The sequence below is a fragment of the Camelus ferus genome, chromosome 1, assembly GCF_009834535.1.
Source record: "Camelus ferus isolate YT-003-E chromosome 1, BCGSAC_Cfer_1.0, whole genome shotgun sequence".
Classification (NCBI taxonomy): Eukaryota; Metazoa; Chordata; class Mammalia; order Artiodactyla; family Camelidae; genus Camelus; species Camelus ferus.
The window spans coordinates 49,485,818-49,505,535 of NC_045696.1; the positions used below are offsets into that span (position 1 = coordinate 49,485,818).

General features: G+C 41.9%; 2 protein-coding genes across 2 annotated transcripts in view; one reads left to right on the plus strand and one right to left on the minus strand.

Annotated features, from left to right (window-relative positions):
- CD96 (CD96 molecule) overlaps nt 1–19,718 on the plus strand; it is a 79,821-nt gene that overhangs the window by 22,167 nt on the left and 37,936 nt on the right. Inside the window, 3 exon segments of the mRNA XM_014567760.2 lie at nt 2,770–2,825; nt 13,421–13,511; nt 15,257–15,445. Coding sequence (XP_014423246.2) covers nt 2,770–2,825; nt 13,421–13,511; nt 15,257–15,445 — 336 coding nt within the window.
- On the minus strand, nt 6,742–9,961 carry ZBED2 (zinc finger BED-type containing 2). The gene is made up of 2 exons (XM_014567762.2): nt 9,803–9,961; nt 6,742–9,561 (listed from the first exon to the last, which is right to left on the minus strand). Exon 2 carries the CDS (start codon nt 8,723–8,725, stop codon nt 8,072–8,074), a length of 654 nt encoding a protein of 217 aa, XP_014423248.2. The 5' UTR covers nt 8,726–9,561; nt 9,803–9,961; the 3' UTR covers nt 6,742–8,071.

Sequence of the window (19,718 nt, forward strand, 5' to 3'; positions counted from 1 at the left end):
GTGAGAATTCTATTTTGCTCAGTGATGCAAGGAAATATTAATAAACAGAAACCCCTGGATTTGGGTATTTTTTATCTTTGTGACCAAGAATTGTGTTTTTTTTAAAACATCATTTTTAAATAAAGGCAGAGAGAAAAACAGTGATGTGGGTGAACAATTAATTGTTTTTGAAAATGAGATAAAGAGAAGATAATTCACAAAACCTAAGAGCAGGGGCTGCTAGATTTCTTTCCTCAGTTCTCTGAATGACAGGATAAGTGAAAAATCTTTGCTTTTACTTAGAATCTTATTGCATTTTTATTAGAGGTCACACAATTCAGTATCTTGAAGGAAACACAAACCCTTTAGTTCATAAAGATGGGAATAATACAGCCAACGTTTATTTAGTTGGAAGTCTTGCTGATAGCATTTCCTATCTCTCTCTCCTGGCTCTCACTCTCTTCCTCCTGCCCTCCCTCCCTTTCTCCTTCCTTCCCTCCCTCTTTCTCCATCTCTCCTCGGGCGTGGGCTAGGAAATAATTGATTGCCCCTGATGTCAGTTTCCTTATGGAGACTAAACAACTGTCCTTTGAAGAGTCGGAAAGACTGTTCCCCTCTTTTATTGATACCACCATTCGCTCACTTATAGGGTGTGACTGTCTCAGCACAAACATGAAACTGACTCATCTGGCCTGACTATTGGCAAATCGATGAAGGCAGCCATCCAGGATGTGAGAAGAAATAATTCTGTGTTAGGCAAACTGTGCCCCATTTGACCAAGGGTTTTTTACCATAACTCGATCTAATTGCCTTGTAAACATTTAAACCGTGTCCTGAATCTCTTTGCTGCATGTAAATACCTTCATCTTGGTCTGGAATCCTTTACACTCTCATCCTTATCACCTTGTCTCTGCATTTTTCTATTTGTTTGCTTCTTCTCTGAACTCCTTTCAGTGGATGTTTGAAAATATGAGACTCTGCCCGCCTGTTCATAGAATTGGATTCTTCCTGCTTCCTGGCTTTCTCCTTTAGCAGGTGGGCCAGGTTGTGTTTGGGCTGTCTCATCCAGCCTTTACTCTATTTGGGGGTGTCACCCGACTGTACATTATAGCGATCCTGGCACAGCGGTGTAATTCCTATCTTATTTAGGACCTACTCTGTATCCCTGGGTCATTCCTCAAATAGGATAAGCCAAAAATAAAAACATGAAAACCTTGAGATAAATACTCAAGTGTATCACAAAGCCATTCTGCATGCCCTACATCCAGTTTACTGCTTCTTCCTGAACGCCTTTATTCTCTGATGGACTAGGGACCAGAAGCTTCCCCTCGCCACTTCCTGCATCCCCCTCACATCTCCTTTGACGTTCCTTTCCTTAGTGGGGAGTCGTCTACCATCACAAGTTTGCTCTACTGCACTCTTGAGCTCTAAACATAGTTGTCCTGAGCCCCCCAAAGAATCTGTCTCTATCACCCCTGCAACTTTTAGTAATTGTTCTTTCTTTCAGGCCTTTCAAACTACTGGCATTTGTTGCTAATAGGAGATCAGAAACAGCCCTCCTTCTGTTACTGTTTTAGGTTGTACCTTGGTTTGGGTTCCCCTGAAAGAAAACTCTGAGCAAAGATTTGAGTTAAGTTAATTTATTTGAGAGGTAGTCCTAGGAAATATAGAGTGGGAAAGTGTGTCAAGGAAGGGAAGGAAGATAATAAAATATACATGATCCAGCCAGTTATCACTGTGGACTTAGGGCTCATTCCCACCAGGGAAGCTCTGGGAGAACACACGTCAGCCTTACCCCAAGGAAGCTGGGGTGTTATCTCCAACTCCCCATCTGTCATCACCATGTACTCTCTGCAGTTTCCAGTCTGCTTTGCTTGTGGACTGACTGTGTTCCCATAGCCCCAGTAAATCTTCAGGAGAGCGTCACAGGTATGCCCAGTGAGGCGCCTTAGTAAGCAGAAACCGAGTGGATGTGGTGGACGCTGACTGCACCTGTGATGGGGGGTCTCATGTTTTCTCCCCTGGTTCATGGAGGGCTTTGTTTGCTGTGCTCAAGAACTTACTTGAAGCCACTTCAGGTCAACGTGATGTTCTCACTGTCTGTGCTGGGCACTGCTAAGTGCTAGAGATGGAGAAATGAATAAAGTACTCTGGCTCTGAGGCACTTACAATCTAGCAGGACAAAAAGAAGATCGCTGAAATCTTCCCTATTTTCTAGTGCCAGGCAGCTAAACAATAATAAAGTGTTCTTCCTGTCCTCTTCAGGGGCCTATAACTTAAGTTCTATTTCTAGACCTTTGGACACATAGAATATTTCTCTCTTCTCTCTCTCCCCACTGCCAGCCCCTCCTCTCCTCCACTTCCTCATTTCACCTGACTCTCCATAGTCATCAGTCAAGTTTCAGTTAGATGCTGCCTCTTTCAAAAGCCTCCTCTTATTCTGCAAGGTTGGGTTTGGAAGCTTCTCCTAAAAGCTTTCTTCAAATACTACGTGTCCTTAGTAACGGTACTTACACCCATGCATTCTAATTCCTAGTTGATGCATCTGTATTTTCATGAAAATGTAAGTTTCTTGAGGATGATGAATATGATCTGTTCACCTCTGTTTCCTAGGCATCTAGTGTATTCTTGGCATGTAGTGGGAGTTTAATAAATATTTGATGAGTTATGAATTTTTCACACACACACACACACACACACACACACACACACACACACACACACACACTAGTGACCAGGTAGAGTAGCATTCAGTGCCATATAACTAACTGTGTTTTATTTGCCATTAAGCTAAGCCAGAAACCCCCATGATTGTGGAAAATAATTCCATGGATGTCTTCGGAGAGGTAAGTCACATTAAAGCTTTTGAAAATCTACAGCATAATGTGCCAAGGTATGTCAGTTTGCATCCTTGCCCAGAATGTTGTCTCAAAGGACTTTACTCCAATTAATGTCTGGAGGGGAATGAAGGAACGCTGAGTTGATTGTAGAATCCCAATAGGAATCCTTATTTTCTGACTTAGGGCTCTCAGAACATGTGATCTTGTGATCCTTAGTTCTTAAATTTCCTGGAAAAATTATCTCAGTTGTTTAAATGTCTGTTTAATAAAAATTGAAGCCTATAGTGTAGGAAAAGTGGGGCAGAAAGCAGTGTGAATCCTGGTGTAAGAATGAGGTTTTTTGCTAAGCTGACATTTAATTTGTTCTAATTCATTTCCTATACCAGCTTTCCCAATGTTTTTATTTTTAAGTGACAAGAGAAAATGTGCCTTCTGAACTTCTTTAGAACCCTGGCTGTTTCTTAGGGAGTAGGAGGAAGAGCAGGAGAAAAAGGAAATTAGAATAGGCCCTCTGGCTTCAGTTTCCTGTAGGTAGTTCCCAGCCTCTAGCCTCTGGGATCTGGGCTCGTGTCCTGGCTCTTCCTCTTGCTGGCTGTGACCTGAGACTACTTACTTCACACCTTTGTAGTCAGTTTTCCCATCTATCTGAAAGGGGTTAAGGAGAGTAATCTGCAGTTGTTGTTTTTAAGAATGAAACAAAATAATGTATGAAAAGTTCTTAGTATATTGTTTGCTATATATTACGTGCTCAATAAGCATTTTTGTTGTTATTACTATTATGTGTGTTGTTCAGTTGTCTTGTGACATTGTGACTTCATTCAAACTTTTCAAAACTGCAAGTGGAATAAAGATTCTCATTAATTCTCAAACATTTCCTATTATGTGGGATGAGAAAAAATTAAACTCATATTCTAGTTTCTTCTAGCCCCAAGAACATTAAATAATTTATGATTTCTGGTCATATTTTCACTGAGTATCAGTCATGTAATTTGACGGCTGCATACAAATCACAGCTCAGACTCTGTGGTGTGGTTTTACATGAGTGTATATATGCATTATTCAGGTCCTTGTATCTTTTGTTGATTTTATGTATTAGTTTCCTGGATTAATTGTTACATCCTGAGTACATAGGAAAGATTTCAGGGTTTTTTCTGGCACAATTAATTTTCAAGTTTATTAGTGGACTTCTTTTCAACAGTTTAAATGAAACAAATATTCTAATGATATAATGTTTGGAAGGTACTTTTGTTTCTTGTAAGGATTTTTGGTAGGTTCTTGGGCCAGTATTTACAGGTCATATGGACTCAGTCCAGATAGAGAACCACAGGATTGGATCCAAGAATTCCAGTTTTTTGGGGTTTTTTTTTTTTTAAAGGATTTTGTTTTCTGTATCATCAGATTTCCTCTTCTGTACCCATGCTTCCCTAGGCTCTGACTAGTAAAACCAGGGAACTTTCCTTCCTGGGGAATTAGTGAATAATCTCTCACCAACTCCTCATAACCAGCTACAGGACACAGCTTGTCTGTGGATCTTTTAAGACCTTGCCAAACATTAGTAATTTCTCACTCTGATAGTCGTATAATCCGCACTGTATTTTGAATAATTTATTAACTCTTCAAAGCACCTTTGCATACTTTTACCATGTAGTATTCCCACAATAAGCCTCTGAAGTAGGTAGAGCGTTTGTCATTTCACAGATGAGAATCCGGGGCCTGGAAAGTCTAAACCACTGGCCGAGCCACTCACAAAGGGCAGAGCTGGGATGAGAACTCAGCACGCCCATATCCCAGCAGGAGGGCATGACGAAAGGACATCATGCTTCAGGGGCAGATGGAACTAAGATCAAATCCCAGTTTAACCACTTAATAGTTACTTAGCCTCATCAAGTAGTTAAGCTCTATGAGTCCCAACTAACTCATCTCTAAAACTGGGATCATGATAAATAATCCACAGGGCTCTTAGATGAATTAAATTTATGCACAGTGGTGGAGTACATAGCTCATCACTGATGTCTCAGAAATGTTTTTTTCCCTCCCCACTATTTATCATTCACTCACTCTGTCACTTATTCCTTTCTCTGCATGTATATTCATAAATCTATTATGTGATTGATTCTAGGAAATGGGGTGGGGGTGGATAATGAAAAAACAGAATATAGATTATAGAATCTGATAGACCTGGGTCTGAATTCTCCTCCGTCACTATTAACTCTGAGCCCTGGACCTCAGCTTCTTAGCTTCCTCATCAGTGAACAGGGACAGTGAGCTCAACCTCACAATGGTGACATAAGGATCAAATGAGATACTGTAGGCAAAGTATCTACCATCTGGCAACCATAAGTGTTCAGTAACGGTAATCCCTTAGAATTACCTCCCTTCATCCCTTAGAAATTAACCAAGTCAACATGCACATATTGGATGCCTACTAGGGGCTACATATATATTCACTGCACCAAGCCCTTAGTGTTAGGACAATAGGGATTTGATCAGCTGGGAACTGTGTCTTCCAACATCATTAATTAAAGTTGCAAAGCTTATGGTTAGTTTCCCCGTAGAATAGAAAACCTCCCCAAACCATTCTAACAGTGATGCCTTTCAGGCTTAGACACGCTAGGGATGTCCAAGGAGAGTATCACCCCTTTGGATGTCATGTTGTTGCATGTTTCCGAGGGTTTGGCTTTGCCGGGGCTCCGACGTGGCGTGCAGCCTCGCTCCCACAGCTCAGTGGAAAGGGAGTCTTTATTTACCCTAAGCCCCAGGCCCCCATGTGGCAGGTTGTTGCAGTGGAGCAAAGATGCTGGGCCAGAAAGCCCCTCAGTCGCGGCCTCCAGCCGCCGTGCCCCACTCTGATGATACAGCAGAGGAAGGCACGCGAGACATCCAGGAAAGCGCCACAGCACAGTCCTTCCCAGAGCCACGTGCTTCCTTTCCACTGCCTGTGCTTTCACTCCATCAGCTCCTTGTCACTCTCTTAACTTTATTATGTTTGACAAAATTTAGAGGAAAAAAGTCCAAAGAAAACTACCTCACATGAAACATAGGAAACAAAAGCAGATGGGGCTGAAATGTCTAACTAGGATGAGAGGCTCAAATAACAAGAACCATGGAAAACAGATGCCATGACCTAAAACCCCATGTCAGAGTTCAGCAGGACAGCTCCAGTCGCTATTTACAGAATTTGATTATTTCTGTTTATTTAATTTTGGTTTTGCAAAGTCTGAGTTTTTGTGAATTCCCTAACCTTCTTAAGTTCCATCCCCCCTGCCGTGTGTGTGTGTGTGTGTGTGTGTGTGTGTGTGTGTGTGTGTGTGTGTGTGTATTAGGTATTGCAGCCTCTTTTTCTGCAGCATATTTTGTGGCGCAATAAGGCTCTGAGTCCAAATCTCCAGCCGTGTGAATCCCAGTGGCCTCGTCATTTGCAGTGGTGAGCCCCTGAGCTTTCACACAGATGGAGAGGGCCCTACAAGGGGCACCACACCCCTGTGAGGGAACCACAAGGGAAGTGAAATCTTTTCTAGCAGGCATGTTTCCAGAAAAAAGGGGGATCATGGGACTGCAGTGCAGCCCAGGTTTTTCACAAGCCTGGTGTTTGGACTTGTGTCTGTTCCACAAACAGCTCACAGTGAGGACAGATCTGGCTGTTAGTGCTGCTGATGTGTCTGAGAACAAGCAATAAAAAGGAGCCACGGAGGTGAGGACCGCACAAGGCACAGCGCCGTTGTTATACCAGGATCCTGTCTGCTTTCAGGGAGATACGTGCCTGAAAGTACTCGGGCTATCTACAAGATGAGATGCTGTCTTTATCTCCTCTGATCTTCCTCACCCTCCCCTCCTCCCCACTCCCAACCCAGTTTGAAAATAAATAAATATTAGGTTCCACGGGAATCATCCAAAACAAGTCAGCTTCAGCACAAAGGCCAGAGCAATTTCCAGTTTGGTTTTATTCTTTTCCCGAGTTAACATTTTAAGCATGTCCTCAGCAGCCCAGGGAATTTTTCCCTCCATATGGACTACTGAGTCCCTTTCTTCAAAGCATCTCTGAATATTTAAAGATGAACAGCTTTAAAGAAAAAAAAATCTGAGAACAATGCATTGGCATGCAGTTAGTGTTTTAAAGACAGGAATATAAGCTGAAGCCTACTGCTCAAATGAATGAGCGATTTGTATGGTCTACAGGGACAAAAACAAAAGCAGCTTAACTCATTAAAATTGACCTCAGAAGCTAAGAAAATGTTCTGTGTCCTTCACTCTCCCAGACAGTCAAGGTCTCTTACCTTTCCGTGGTGAATTTTTCCTAAGGGGCTGTCCCCTCTTATCTTCACATTTCCTCTCTGCTCCTTTTACTTTTTCACTTTTCTTCCTCTGTTCTTTATTTCTCCCATTTACCCCATCTCTCCACCTTTTTCTTTTTCTTTCTGAGCTTTTTCATCTCTTCCTCACAAACTCCTTCTTTAACAGAGCTTAATAGGGAATCAACTTATGTTTTAAAATATTTATGAACAAATTTTTATATCCTCTGTTCTTAATGTTTAATTCAAGGGAGTTGAAAAGTCTTTAATTCTCCCTGTGCTGATTCTGCATGAATTACTTACGTGTTTGATTGTTGGCAAGACTTACAAGATTCAAACAGGTTGTACCAATGAAACAGCTTTAATGTGAGCACTGCAGTAATGACAGAAATATACGCACTGGAAGCATCTGGAGATCTTGGGCTCAAGCTCCTTTGTCCCTACAGCGCTGAGCCCCACAGAACAAGCTTTGTATCCAGTTCTCAAATCAACACCAGCATGTGTGCAAACACCTCTGTCCTAGAAAGCTTAAGCTCTGCTCATGGTAGGGTCTGAAGAGTGAGCGGGTCACACCGGCGCATTTTGGCTACCCAACTAACCTCAACCGTCAAAACCGTCAGCTCCCCACAAACGAAGTGCTAGGCACAAATCCTGTTATGTTCACTCATCAGTGCTGACGGGCCGGTACAATCTGCCCCCAGGCGACTCACAGACCCGTGGTGGCAAAACAACATTTCTCTTTAGTTAGTATATTTTAAAGTTTTGGTCAGTACAGCTGTAGGAACCGTATAGATAAGCATTTGGCCAGTTCAGACCGGCTGAGATTAACCAATACTATGCTCTCTTTCTCCTAGAAACAAAATCCTTCTAACCCACTTTGCTATATACTTAAGCTGGAACTAAAATGGCTCTTTGCTAGGAGTCTAAAGTCAGGCTTTTCGGACTAGATTCCCTCAACCCCATTTAAACGAAATGGAAGGGGTGCGCTGCTGCAGGCTGCTCTTTGTCCCTCTGGCAGGACTCCTTCTCAGCCCTCATCTTGCGCTTCATCTCCAAGATGGCCCTTTCCACCTCCTCCAGGGCTCGCTCTCTCCTCTCCACAGCCCTCTCCCGCCACTCCACTGCCCTCTCCCTCCTAAGCACCTCCTTTTCTCTTTGGCTGGCCCATAAAGCCAGGGTGCCCACCTGCTCCAGGAGCCTGGCCCAGTCCCCCTCAAGGCCCACGGGGAGCTGGGGCCCCTGAAGCCTGGGGTCCTGGCGCTGCCCGGCCTGACCATGGCCACTCTTCTCCAGCTCGTCTTTGTGCATGCTTTTCAGATGCTTCCACAGGGCTGTGGTGCCCACGTTAACCCCAGGGCCACGGCTCACCTGCCTGCCACACAGGCGGCAGGTGGCGTATTGGTTGGGGTGGTGCCCAGCGCGGGCAGGAGCCAGGTGGAAGTACTCCCAGGCCTCAGAAAACCGGGTCCCCTTGTTGTGGGGCGTTGGGGTGGGCATGGCACTGGCAAAAGGGCCAACCGGTTCTCCCGTCTCACCGACCTCCTCCTCCTCCTTCATTTCTAAGTGCCCTTTTGCCTTCGTCCTGGCTGCCTCCTCCTCCTCCTCTTCCCGCCTCATCCTGTCTCCTCTTTACAGCTTTCCTGGAGCCAAAAGTCTGAGTTGAACCACAACGAAGGCTAAATGTGTACTCGGGAAGGGACTGTGGTAACTCCTGAGGATTCACAATAATGGCCAAAGGCTGGCCACACCTGGTAGTGTGATGTTTCCTCCTTTCTGCTTCAGCGGAGAGTCAGGGTGAGTCAGAGCCAAGCAAAATGGCCTGCGAGGCTCTCCTGCGCTCCCTCCATGACCCAGGGACGCCTGAGCCCGCCTTGGCTGGGCCAGAGGACGAAACAAACCAGCACAGCAGTCACACGGCTCTTCAGTGAACTCGGTGTTCCCTGCGTCAACCAGAACCACAGGGGCTTTTTGAATATTGAAAATTTTAGGCTTTCTCTCGATTCTCCTCCTGGCTGCTCCGGCTCTTCCTCTGCTCACGGAGACCCAGAAAATGCGATTTGGAGGCAGGAGGAGCAGCCTCAGGACTCAGGCTGTTCAGGACGCCCAGGGCTGGGGCCTCCCTGGGTCTTCCTCAGAGTGGGTAGAAGCCTGGACGGGTGCCGATGTAGGAAAGACTCGTGCTTCCTAAGAACGGTTGCAATAGGCCATCCGGAGGCTACAGAGCCTGCCAGGGTCTGGGAGATAAAGTTCTCAGTGTGAGGTCCGTTTGTCTCCAGGGAGGTCGCTCTGGGGCTGGGATTCTAAGAACTCCAAACAGCAGGCTTAGCTGTTTTCAGCAGGAGGAACTGGCAAGCAGGGAGGAGAGAGGTGGAGCGCATCCCCATGGACCTGGTCGTGCCCAGTTGTCCTCGGCAAGCAGCTCGCCAGCCCACCGCCTTCCCGGGCACCGTGACCTGCAAAGCCAACAGCTGATGAGACCTTCCTGACAGCAGCTGACTCCAGATGTTCGGCTTATTTACCCCATTTTAAGGGTAAATAAGTAAGTAGGAAATTATGTTACGGTTTAAAAACAGCCTGACTTCTTTCTCCTTTCTTGGGCCATTTCTTAAGTGAATGAGAGCCTTATTTGTCAAGCTGTGCAACCCCGAACAGTTAGGAAACAACCCCCCCTGCCAGCTACAAATGGGTACTTACAGGCGAGCAAGGCTCCGGACTGGTCTCTGGCGGCTCCAGTGCAGGGTGAGAGCTCCTGCCACCTTGGGTAGCTGTTAGCTGACTCCGGCCTCCAGGAGGAGGGCCCCTCCAGTTCCTGTTCCCTCCCACTTCCAGGGAAGCCGTGTTTCCAAGTGGGCGTGTTCCTGCCTGTGGGGCTTTTCTGCAACCTCTAGACACAAATGCAGACCTTTTCTCCGCCCCTCTCCACCGTGGAAAAAAGATGTCCCTGGCAAAAGTCATGCAGTGAAACAGTAAGTCAAGTGCCTACAAGTCTTAGTTCTGTTTCCAGAGGACTAGATCATCTGGTCTCTCAAGCAAAGAAGGAGATTTAAGAGGGGGAAAGCGTGAAATATGGGCAAAGAAAGCACATTCCTCAAGGACATCTGTGGTATCAAGTATTTTGTCCAATTGTTAGACCATGAGTTTCATTTTTAGTTGGAAACTATTGATGTTGTAAATATAATCAGTAGAAAAGGCAAAGAACTTGAGGAAAAGGGGAAATTAAGTAAAAGAATTTTACCCCCTTAATTTAGAGAAATACAGCAAACTGAGAAACAGACTTGGGATTGCTTTTTATTATATTATGTAACTAGAATTGGAAAAGCCAAAATCTGTTGGCTTCTACTCTCATTTGGAGTTAAATAAAGGGGTAATCACAACTTAATGTATATACATAGACATTATATGTACATATACATTTTTGATTCATAAATGTATGTGTATACACATTTATACATATATAAATGTTTAGGAAGGAAAACCTACCAAGAAGAGACAGGCATTTTTTGAAGAAGGTTATCTATGGAAGAAAAAACCTTGAGTTATAGGAGAAAATATAGAAATGATAGAGTAGAAAGCATGTGGAGACTGAAACTTAAATTTCAAATGAAAAATAAGTGTATGGGTGTGGGGAGACTCCAAATAGAAATGAGGAGCTGGGAAACAAACAGGGAAACTCTTTTTGTTTTTTTTAAAGATTTCTCTTTCTATACTGAAAAGTTAGTATTTTCAAACTGATTCAGTGAAAAGCCCTTTGGAAAAGATTCTGTCCAAACTTGAGCCAACTTAGAATGAGGTAACTTGCAAATGGTCCCCAGTGCAGTCTTTCACCTACAGAAATAACAAAATGACCAGTCTCACAGCCAGACTTGGGTTCGTTTTTCCTGACTCACCAACCTCATCGTGCTCCAACCTCTGCTTCCAGGACAACATCGCCCGCTCATAGTTAAGCCCATGAGCCTTTCCATCTGTCCATCTTTGTGAATCCCCCGCCACTCTCCACCACAGACCACCTGTAGAATCCAGGCCCAGCTCTTCCCTGCCCACGAAGTACAATTCTGTTCTATGCATTATTCCCAGATTTCACCCTTCTCTTCTCTCCCACAGAATGTCCAAACTTTTTGACACTTACTGCATAATTCTTTGTGCTACTGCTCACTTATTCCATATGTACTTAGAATAATGTGTTAGAGAAACCAATTAATTGGCTTGTCTCATGAATGTAGCAGGTCCACAATGAGTGAGTGGGTGATTTTGACTTCTCAGCAGAGGAACGTGTGTGCGTGTGCAGTTGTACGCATGTGCACGTAGACTCTTGTGCATATTGACATCATGTTTTTTTCAAATTTAACGTGTTTCTCTTCTTAATCATTTGGGAGTTCCCAAATAAAGACAGCTCTGCCTGCTCAGCAAAACCGTACTGCCTGACGTTTCATAACATGTTTGACTTCAATGTGAACTACTTTAGTCTGCAGCTTTTCAAGTTTAGAGACTAGAGGAGTTTCAGGACCAGGACCATATCCCTAAACAAAGCCTTGGAACACTGTCTGGAGATGGTATAGAATATATGACATCTGAGTTTTTCCATAAAATCTGAATTCAGAAAAATCTACAAGAGTTAAAGCTTTTTAACATTTTTATTAGGGTGACAAGAAATTTCTACAGGGAGCCAATTGCCTTTATAAAATAATGGAACCCCTACTTGTTCTTGATATTACCATGTCATCATCTTTTGGTGGGGTGGCTGAGCATGGGGAAAATAAATCATGAGAGCAGTTAAAGGTAGTGGCATTAATACACACCTTTACAACATTTCAAAAAAATTTTTCCTGTAACTTTTACATCCCTTCATGGACCACCTGAAGATAAACATTGATCTTTGGCATATTATTGGATAAAATAACTGAATTCTCTTTCCTTTACTTAGTAAGAATATATTTGAGGGGACTTGGTTTCACTTTTGATTTTCTAGGACAGAAAGTGGCATAATTTCATGAATCTGCATTCCTGTCACATGCCTGTGTTGCCATTGTCAAATGTTGAATGAGTGGGAAAACTGGAGGCTGCAGTGTTTGCTACCTACCATTTTGGATATAATAGATAACCTCTTCTGAAAGTCTCATGATTTCCTCTGGGATTTTGCAGTGATGTACTGAGGGATGTTAAATGGCACCTCAGTGGGCTCTCACCAGGAAAATGTGACTTAGTATCCTTACATTTGGTTTCTCAGTACTGCTCAGGACCAGACCCTGTGGGCAAAGCTTTGTGGGGAAATTGGCACCCCAAGCATTAAATATAGTTTATTGTCCTTTACTAGTTAACTAATATATTACTCAATTGTGGAAGATATTTGAGAACTAAGAACTAGGGCTGGTCATATGTAAGATACACGTCTCTTGATGAGAAAACAAGTAACTATAAATGGGATTATAGTTTTACAGTGTCTCAGATAAAATAACAAAGATCCAATAAATCTTATTGGATATTTTCACCAGTCTCTTGAAGAAACCACCATCTCACAAGGAACAAACACAATGGTGGAAATAAAATATAGCTACCCCACCTCTGAGCTTTCTGGTTTTGTAACATAAGCTATCTGTTCTACTTTTTTCTTATTTCTAGAAAATATCTCAGACTGGGATTGAGGTAACACTTCTAACTGATGCCCTCAACAACATTCCACTCCCATTTACCATTCTGTGATTCTGTGCCTTGGTTTCCCCATCTGTCAAGTGGCAATAATGAGGAGTGTCTTACGTTCCCTATAGGATTGTCAAGATGATAAAATAAAAATTAATTAGGAAGACTCTTTACAAGTCAAAAGAGAGGTTTTTATATTAAATGGTTTCTGCAGTTGTTGCTACAAATAGTACTTTATGTTATTTGGAGAATGGAAACAACCGAAGTGTGGCTCTCTTTTACCTTTTGGTGGAACAGAATATTCTTCTCTGCCTGTTACAGCTTCTTCTTTCTATTCTTTGGTTTCCATTTATACCATTTTATTCTTTCTGTATGGAGATGTGATTTCCCTTTTCCAGATCCCAGAGTCCAGACTTGCAACATTAGTGTAGTCCTAGATTCTTCTTAAGTTGACGTAGGATTCTAGCCATTAATTTATAACATCTCTACAGGAGATTGCCTACTTACAGTTCACATTTTACACAACCTCTTAAAGGTGAACAAACGCTGCCTTGTTAAAAGAGGAGAACCTCATTTTTGTGCCAGTTTGCCTCATGTGCGGGTTGGTGGAGATGTAAGGGGCACCAGTTCCTTCCGAATTTGCAAATAATTCTTTCTGCGTTCTGTCTTTGCCCCCAGAGAACATTTACCTGCTCACTGAGGAATGTATTTCCCACAGCAAATCTTACATGGTTTATAGAGAGAAGCCTCCCTCAAGGTGAAAGAGAAGGTAAGGAAATCAGTCAATGGAAGTGGGTTTGGCAAAGAAAGAAAGAAAACAAAGAACAATAGACGTTACCACTGCCCAAGTTGACCTTGGCACGTAAGAACGATTCTCCTTCCAAGAAAAACATCATCTTGCCTCCCATGTCACTTTCTGACACCTCATCTGGCTCCTCCAAGGAGATGCGAGGTAGCATTTCCCAGAATGTCAGAAATATAGTTGATGTCATCAATTCACATATAAACACTGTTTTCTTTAACTGTTAGTAAAAGCAGATCTCTTATATGAGGGCAAACACTTTTAAGTCAACACATATGTATTAGTAATTTCATTTTGTTGAATTAACTTAGCATCACTACATTAAATCAATGAACAAACAATTTCTACTTTTTCTTACAAGGATCTGGATGGGGTGGGGGTGAGGAGGGGTGGAGGGAGTGTCATAAAGGACTTGGCTTCATGACAAGGAACCTGTTCACCAGGAGGATTAAAAGTTCCTGGAGCAGGGACACACATCGAGACAAGCTCAGGTGAGAACATACAAAGCCGTATTTTCCATAGGCGATAAACGCAGCAGCCTCTGCCGGAACCACCCAACCCCTCCTACCTGGAACAACAGCCCTTCTCCTTTCTCCTGAGTCATTTTTCCTCAAAGCTCATACATTTTCAAGAGGAACTGAGTCACATAGCTCTTGCTGCCTTGATATTTTTAATTGATGAAATTTAAAGTTTATGTTGATGAATGATCGTCATATTGATCCACTTGATTCATTTTCAGACCATTCCTGGTTTTGTTATTAGGTCACTTTTAAAAGAATTCACCCACAATAGTGACAGGAGGCAACCCTGAAAGTATCTATTATGAGTCATTATACACATATTGTCTTAAATAAGCCCCGATTCGATGTGCCCATTACCCTTGCAGCTGTGAGGCCAGACAGTGTGCCCAGAAGTTTACTAGCATACAGCTGCATTTAGTTATCACTTTGGCAAGTAGTAACTTCAGAACTAGCATTTAGAACCTTCAATGTAAAGAAGTTGTGAGAGCTTAGAAAGTTCAGACCTATGGTGACAGAGTTTTACATTGATTTCCTGCCACCATCTGTGCTACTGGAAGGTGGTCCAAGCAGTGGCAGTTAAACAGGCTTCTATTTCTAAAGAAGGCTTACAGGACCCACAGTGACAGTGCTTATAAATCTACAGCTTATTTCAGGAAAAGGATACAGTCTAGCAACAATATCCTTAAAGTAAGGATATGCATCACACTGTACACATTTATAGCACCTCAAAGTGGGGGGACCCAAAAGGGATGCTCAGCTGAGGTCGTTTTAAATTTTACTGGTCACTTAGGTATATTCCTGCAACATACCCACATTCAACAGCAGAGTCGTCCCAGACTTTCACCCAGGCCAGGGGCCAATCATCAATCTCACCATTATCAATAAACAAAGCTGGTGAGCTGGGAAGGCCTGCTGCAGACCCACTGGACCCATGCTCAGAAGTAAAGCAACACTTTTAATCAACATTTTTCATACCTTGACCATGGATCGGTGTCATGCAGGAGCTTGAAAAAACAGTTCAGGTTAATTCCAGGCCTGCCAAAACAAATGCTCACCACGCAAAAGCTACGGTTTGACCACTTTAAACCCTACATCACCATGAACCAAACTGTCTCCAGCCATGCCTTGGCATCATTGTATGACTCATATAGAAAATGTTGGTGACCAGCCTTGTTCTTATCTGCCTCATAGAAATGCACATTACTAATGAAGAGAGAAAAGACAGAGGTGGATTTTTGGAACTGAAGTCTGTGTTGACATATGTGTATGATAGTAAACCAGCCCAATTAAACAACTTGACCATCTGGTGTATGGCTCTGTCTCCAGTCCCCGGAAACAAAGTGTGGAATAACTCATCAGAAAAGATCACGTTTTCCTTGGGTGAGTTGTCTATATAATAAGGTCAACAAGGGGTGGCCAAGACTGCTGTAAGTTCAGAACATTTCTAATTGAAACAAATAGGATACTGATTATTTCCATGATATACTGAAAACTCTCTCTACACAACTCAAAATTATTAAATTTCAAAGTAGCAAATATTTTTTTGACTAAAGGGACTCTACTGAAAAGAATTTCTTCAAATAGAAAGTAGCTGATTACTGTTTCCAAGAATTTCCGGTGAATACAGCAATTTCTTGTTCAAATTCTATTAATAATAACTCTTAATTAACTAGCATTTATGTTACTCTGCCATATGACAAAAATTAACATTAATACAAGAGAGTTTTTAAAATCTTAAAAATTAATTCTGAGTTACTAAAAGCATTCATTTATATATAGCATATATTATTCTAATACTTAGGAATGGATAATCCATGTATGAGATATACTGATTTTAGTATCCCTAAATTTGAAGCACAGAATCTGACACAGAAGATGATTGTGACTTGAAAATTCACATGTGGGGTCATTCTACTTATTACAACATTGATTAACCAGAATATTCATTACTCTGAACCGGATCAAATAATAAAAGCTTACTACATAAAAGATATGAGCAAATGCCTCAACAAATATTGTGACAACAGACTGCCCATAAAAAATAGAAGTGTGTAATGACAACTGTCAAATATGCATATGTACCAGTAAAGTAACACCTATAAAACTTAAACGGATTTTCAAGTCATTATTACAACTCTGCAGGACCGTTAACATCTTTTACCACCTTCCTATTTTCAGAAATATTATGGTCTATAACTTACTTATCAAAACCAGAATAATCTATGAGGGAAAGAGTTTCCTTTGTTTCAGGACTGTAGTCTGTGTATTAGGTCCCTCCCAGCCCTGTCACCAATGCGAGCCTTAGATACCGGGACAGTAGCATCATCCCTGCAACCCTGCTCGTGTGTGTGTGTGTGTGTGTGTGTGTGTGTGTGTGTGTGTGTGCACGCACGCGCGTGCATGAACATACCGTTCTGTGAACTTTATCAGTCGGAAATGGTCATGAAACATCCATACTCAACTTTGCCTAATTCCCTCAGAAATAAGTGCACCTCCTTTCTACAGGACTAGACATGGTGGGGGCTGCAGTCTTGGAACAGTAGAAAGGTGGCTGGTTCTCACACAGATTTGCCAGTAGCTGTGACAGAATCTAAGGACATGAGCTAAGGACTAAGTAACCTCAAATTTCTAAAGAGAATCCTATTCCCATCATAGACGGAACCATGTTTGAAAAAATCAGTATTTTATGATGTTAAAACTGGTTCTTGTTTTTCTTTTTTTTCTTAAAGACTTCTTTAGAGCTGTTTTACATAAACAGCAACATTAAGAGAAAGGTGCAGAGATTTCTCGTTACCTTCTCCCCACAAATGCGTATTGTCCCTCATTATCAACATCACTCACCAGAACGGTGCATTTGTTGCAGTTGATGAGCCTGCACTGACACACAGTAATCACCCAAAGTCCTTGGGGTTTACTCTTGATGTTGTACATTCTATGGGTTTTGAACAAATGCATAATGATATGTACTCATCATTATAGTATCATAAAGCCCCAAATTTTCACTGCCCTAAAATTGAGTTTTTTCACTTAATAATATACATTTAGGGTTCCTCCTTGTCTTTTCATGACTTGATAGCTCGTTTTTTGTTTTTTGTTTTTTTTAGCACTGAATAATACTCCATTGAGTGCATATACCACAATTTATGTATCTGTTCACCTACTGAAGGACATCTTGGTTGTTTCCAAGTTTTGACAGTTAAAAATAAAGCTGCTATAAATATTTATGTGCAGGTTTTTGTGGGACATGAGTTTTTAAGTCCTTTGAGTAAATACCAAGGAGCACAATTGCTAGACTGTATGGTAAGAGTATGTTTAGATTTAAAAGAAACCAACAAATTGTCTTCCAAAGTGGCTGTACTATTTTGCATTCCCACCAGTAACGAATGAGAGTTCCTGTTGCTTCACATCCTTGTCAGCATTTTATATTGTCAGTATGCTGGATTTTGGCCATTGGAATATGTGTAGCAGAATTTCATTATTGTTTCTGTTTGCATTTCTCTGATCTCATTTGATGCAGAGCATGTTTTCATGTGCTTATTGGCCAATTCTATATCTTCCTTGGTGAGATAGCTGCCTCTGGCCCATTTTTACATCAGGGTGTTTGTTTTCTTATTATTGAGTTTTAAGAATTCTCTGTTTATTTTGATAGCAGTTCTTATCAGATATGTCTTTTGCAGATATTTTCTTCCAGGCTTATCTTCTCATTCTCTTAAACTGTGTTTGGTTTTAAGATCAGAAAAAAAGTGAATATATTTAAGGCCATAAGAAAGAGCACCGATTCAGATACTCAGAGCACACCGTAATTTCAATTTTACAGGACAGCCCTTGATCTAGTATAATTTTAGGCTCTGAGTGGATGGTTAATTTTAAATAGTCAAATAAGTTTTTATCCTTTATGATCAAATATTTAAGACAATAAATCTTGAAGAGTTCAGTTTCCCAAAATTACAGCTTGTATTCTGGTCACATTCTCACATTTATCTCTGTGAATGATTTAGAAAATGCAGTTGAGGCTCTGCAAAGCAATGTCATTATCGTATCATATTTTCCCATTTGTTACAAGTTCTTAAACATTTACTTCCAAATGTGCTTTCTGCCTGCAGCAGTACTGCTGGATGCTTTATGAACTCTGGAGTAAACTTTTGATGCCTTGTATAAGAGTCAGGTTATTACTGTTGACAGATCTTGAGATGAAAATGCAGGAGGAAAACCTGTCTCTGAGTGCCAACGTGGAGAAATTCTGAGACCCTTACATAACACGAGGGAGATTTGGGGAGAGCAAGGGAGGAGTTTTTGCTCTCTCTTGTTCCCAGAAAAGAGTAATAATATTGGAAGGCTGAAGATAACAGTCCTCTCAGATGCTTCCTTCCTCACCTACCCACCAGTCTCCCAGGATGTTCAAGTTCTCAGTGATTCTTAGTCTAAAAACTCAGAAAGGGGAAGAGGTCAAGGTGAAGGTGGCTCATCAGGCAGCTATTTGAGTACCAGGGCCTAAAGAATTCTCATGATTCGACAGCAACTTAAAAAAAAAAGAAAAATAAAAAGCTCTTTCTAAAAATATCCTATGATGCCAGCCTGCTCTATCAGAATGTCTAATGTTGCAGCACGACAGAGTCAGTGTTTTGGCTTATACAAGAGTTATTTTGTTTGGGGTCAGGTGGAGGGGATATTTTCTTTTGTTTCAATTCAAAAGCTGAATGCAAACACTACCTCCTGGGGTGGGTGATATTCTGATTACCATCAGCCTCATCAGAGATTTGTTTATTAAATAGATTTCCAGCTGTAACTGTTTTGATCAAGACCTTTGGGGTACAAAGAGAATTAAGGGTTGATGAGTAGTTTAGTGTGTGTGAGAGAGTGTCCATGTGTATTTTGGTATGTGGAGAAAGGATTAAAAAGGGAGAGTTCGAGTGGGATGAGAGGACCACTGAATCTTAAGGTGAGATATGCCAGACAAATACTTCTGGTTTCATGATCTCCTTCATATCCATAACTGACCCCAGGAATACAGAGAGTGTCAATAAAGGACTTTCCTATACATATAGATTGCCCGAAGACCTTGTTAAAAAGCAGATTGTGATTCATTTAGTTGAGGGGTTGGGAGAGGCAGGGCCTGATATTCTGCATTTCTAAAAAGATCCTAAGAGATGCTATGGGCCACATTTTGAGAAGTAAGGACCTAGCAAACCCTGAGGTTTGGTTCATTTCTGGGTGGACCAGCTGATGGCTGATTCAAGCTCTGAGGAGGCTCCAGAAATGACCCGATTGCCCTTGTGGAACAGACACATGGCCACTGCTGCCCATGAGGGTGGCCCTGAGAGCCCTGCCCAGCCTGTGCAGAACAGACACTCTCAGGAATAGATGATGTGGCTTTAGGCCAGCAACTCAGCCCCTTAAAACGTTATGGTAAATATAATGTTCTGAAAACTGGCTGACATGTTTCTGCTGAATTCTGCATTTGAGTTTTGGGGAATAATTTTTCCCTATTTGGTTTAACCACTCCTTTTTATACCCCCTGAGTTTTGTTTTGACCAAGACAGAGTTTCTACTTTCCTTTCCACTGGGGAGCTGTACCATTGTTTCTACTCTTACTGATTAAAACCTTTGTGGGTTTATGGATTTGCAAACTGTATGGTTACTTTTCAAATACCTC

Coding starts and splice junctions, on each gene's coding strand:
- ZBED2 (XM_014567762.2), bottom strand. CDS start 8,725: ATGAGGCGGGAAGAGGAGGAGGAGGAGGCAGCCAGGACGAAGGCAAAA.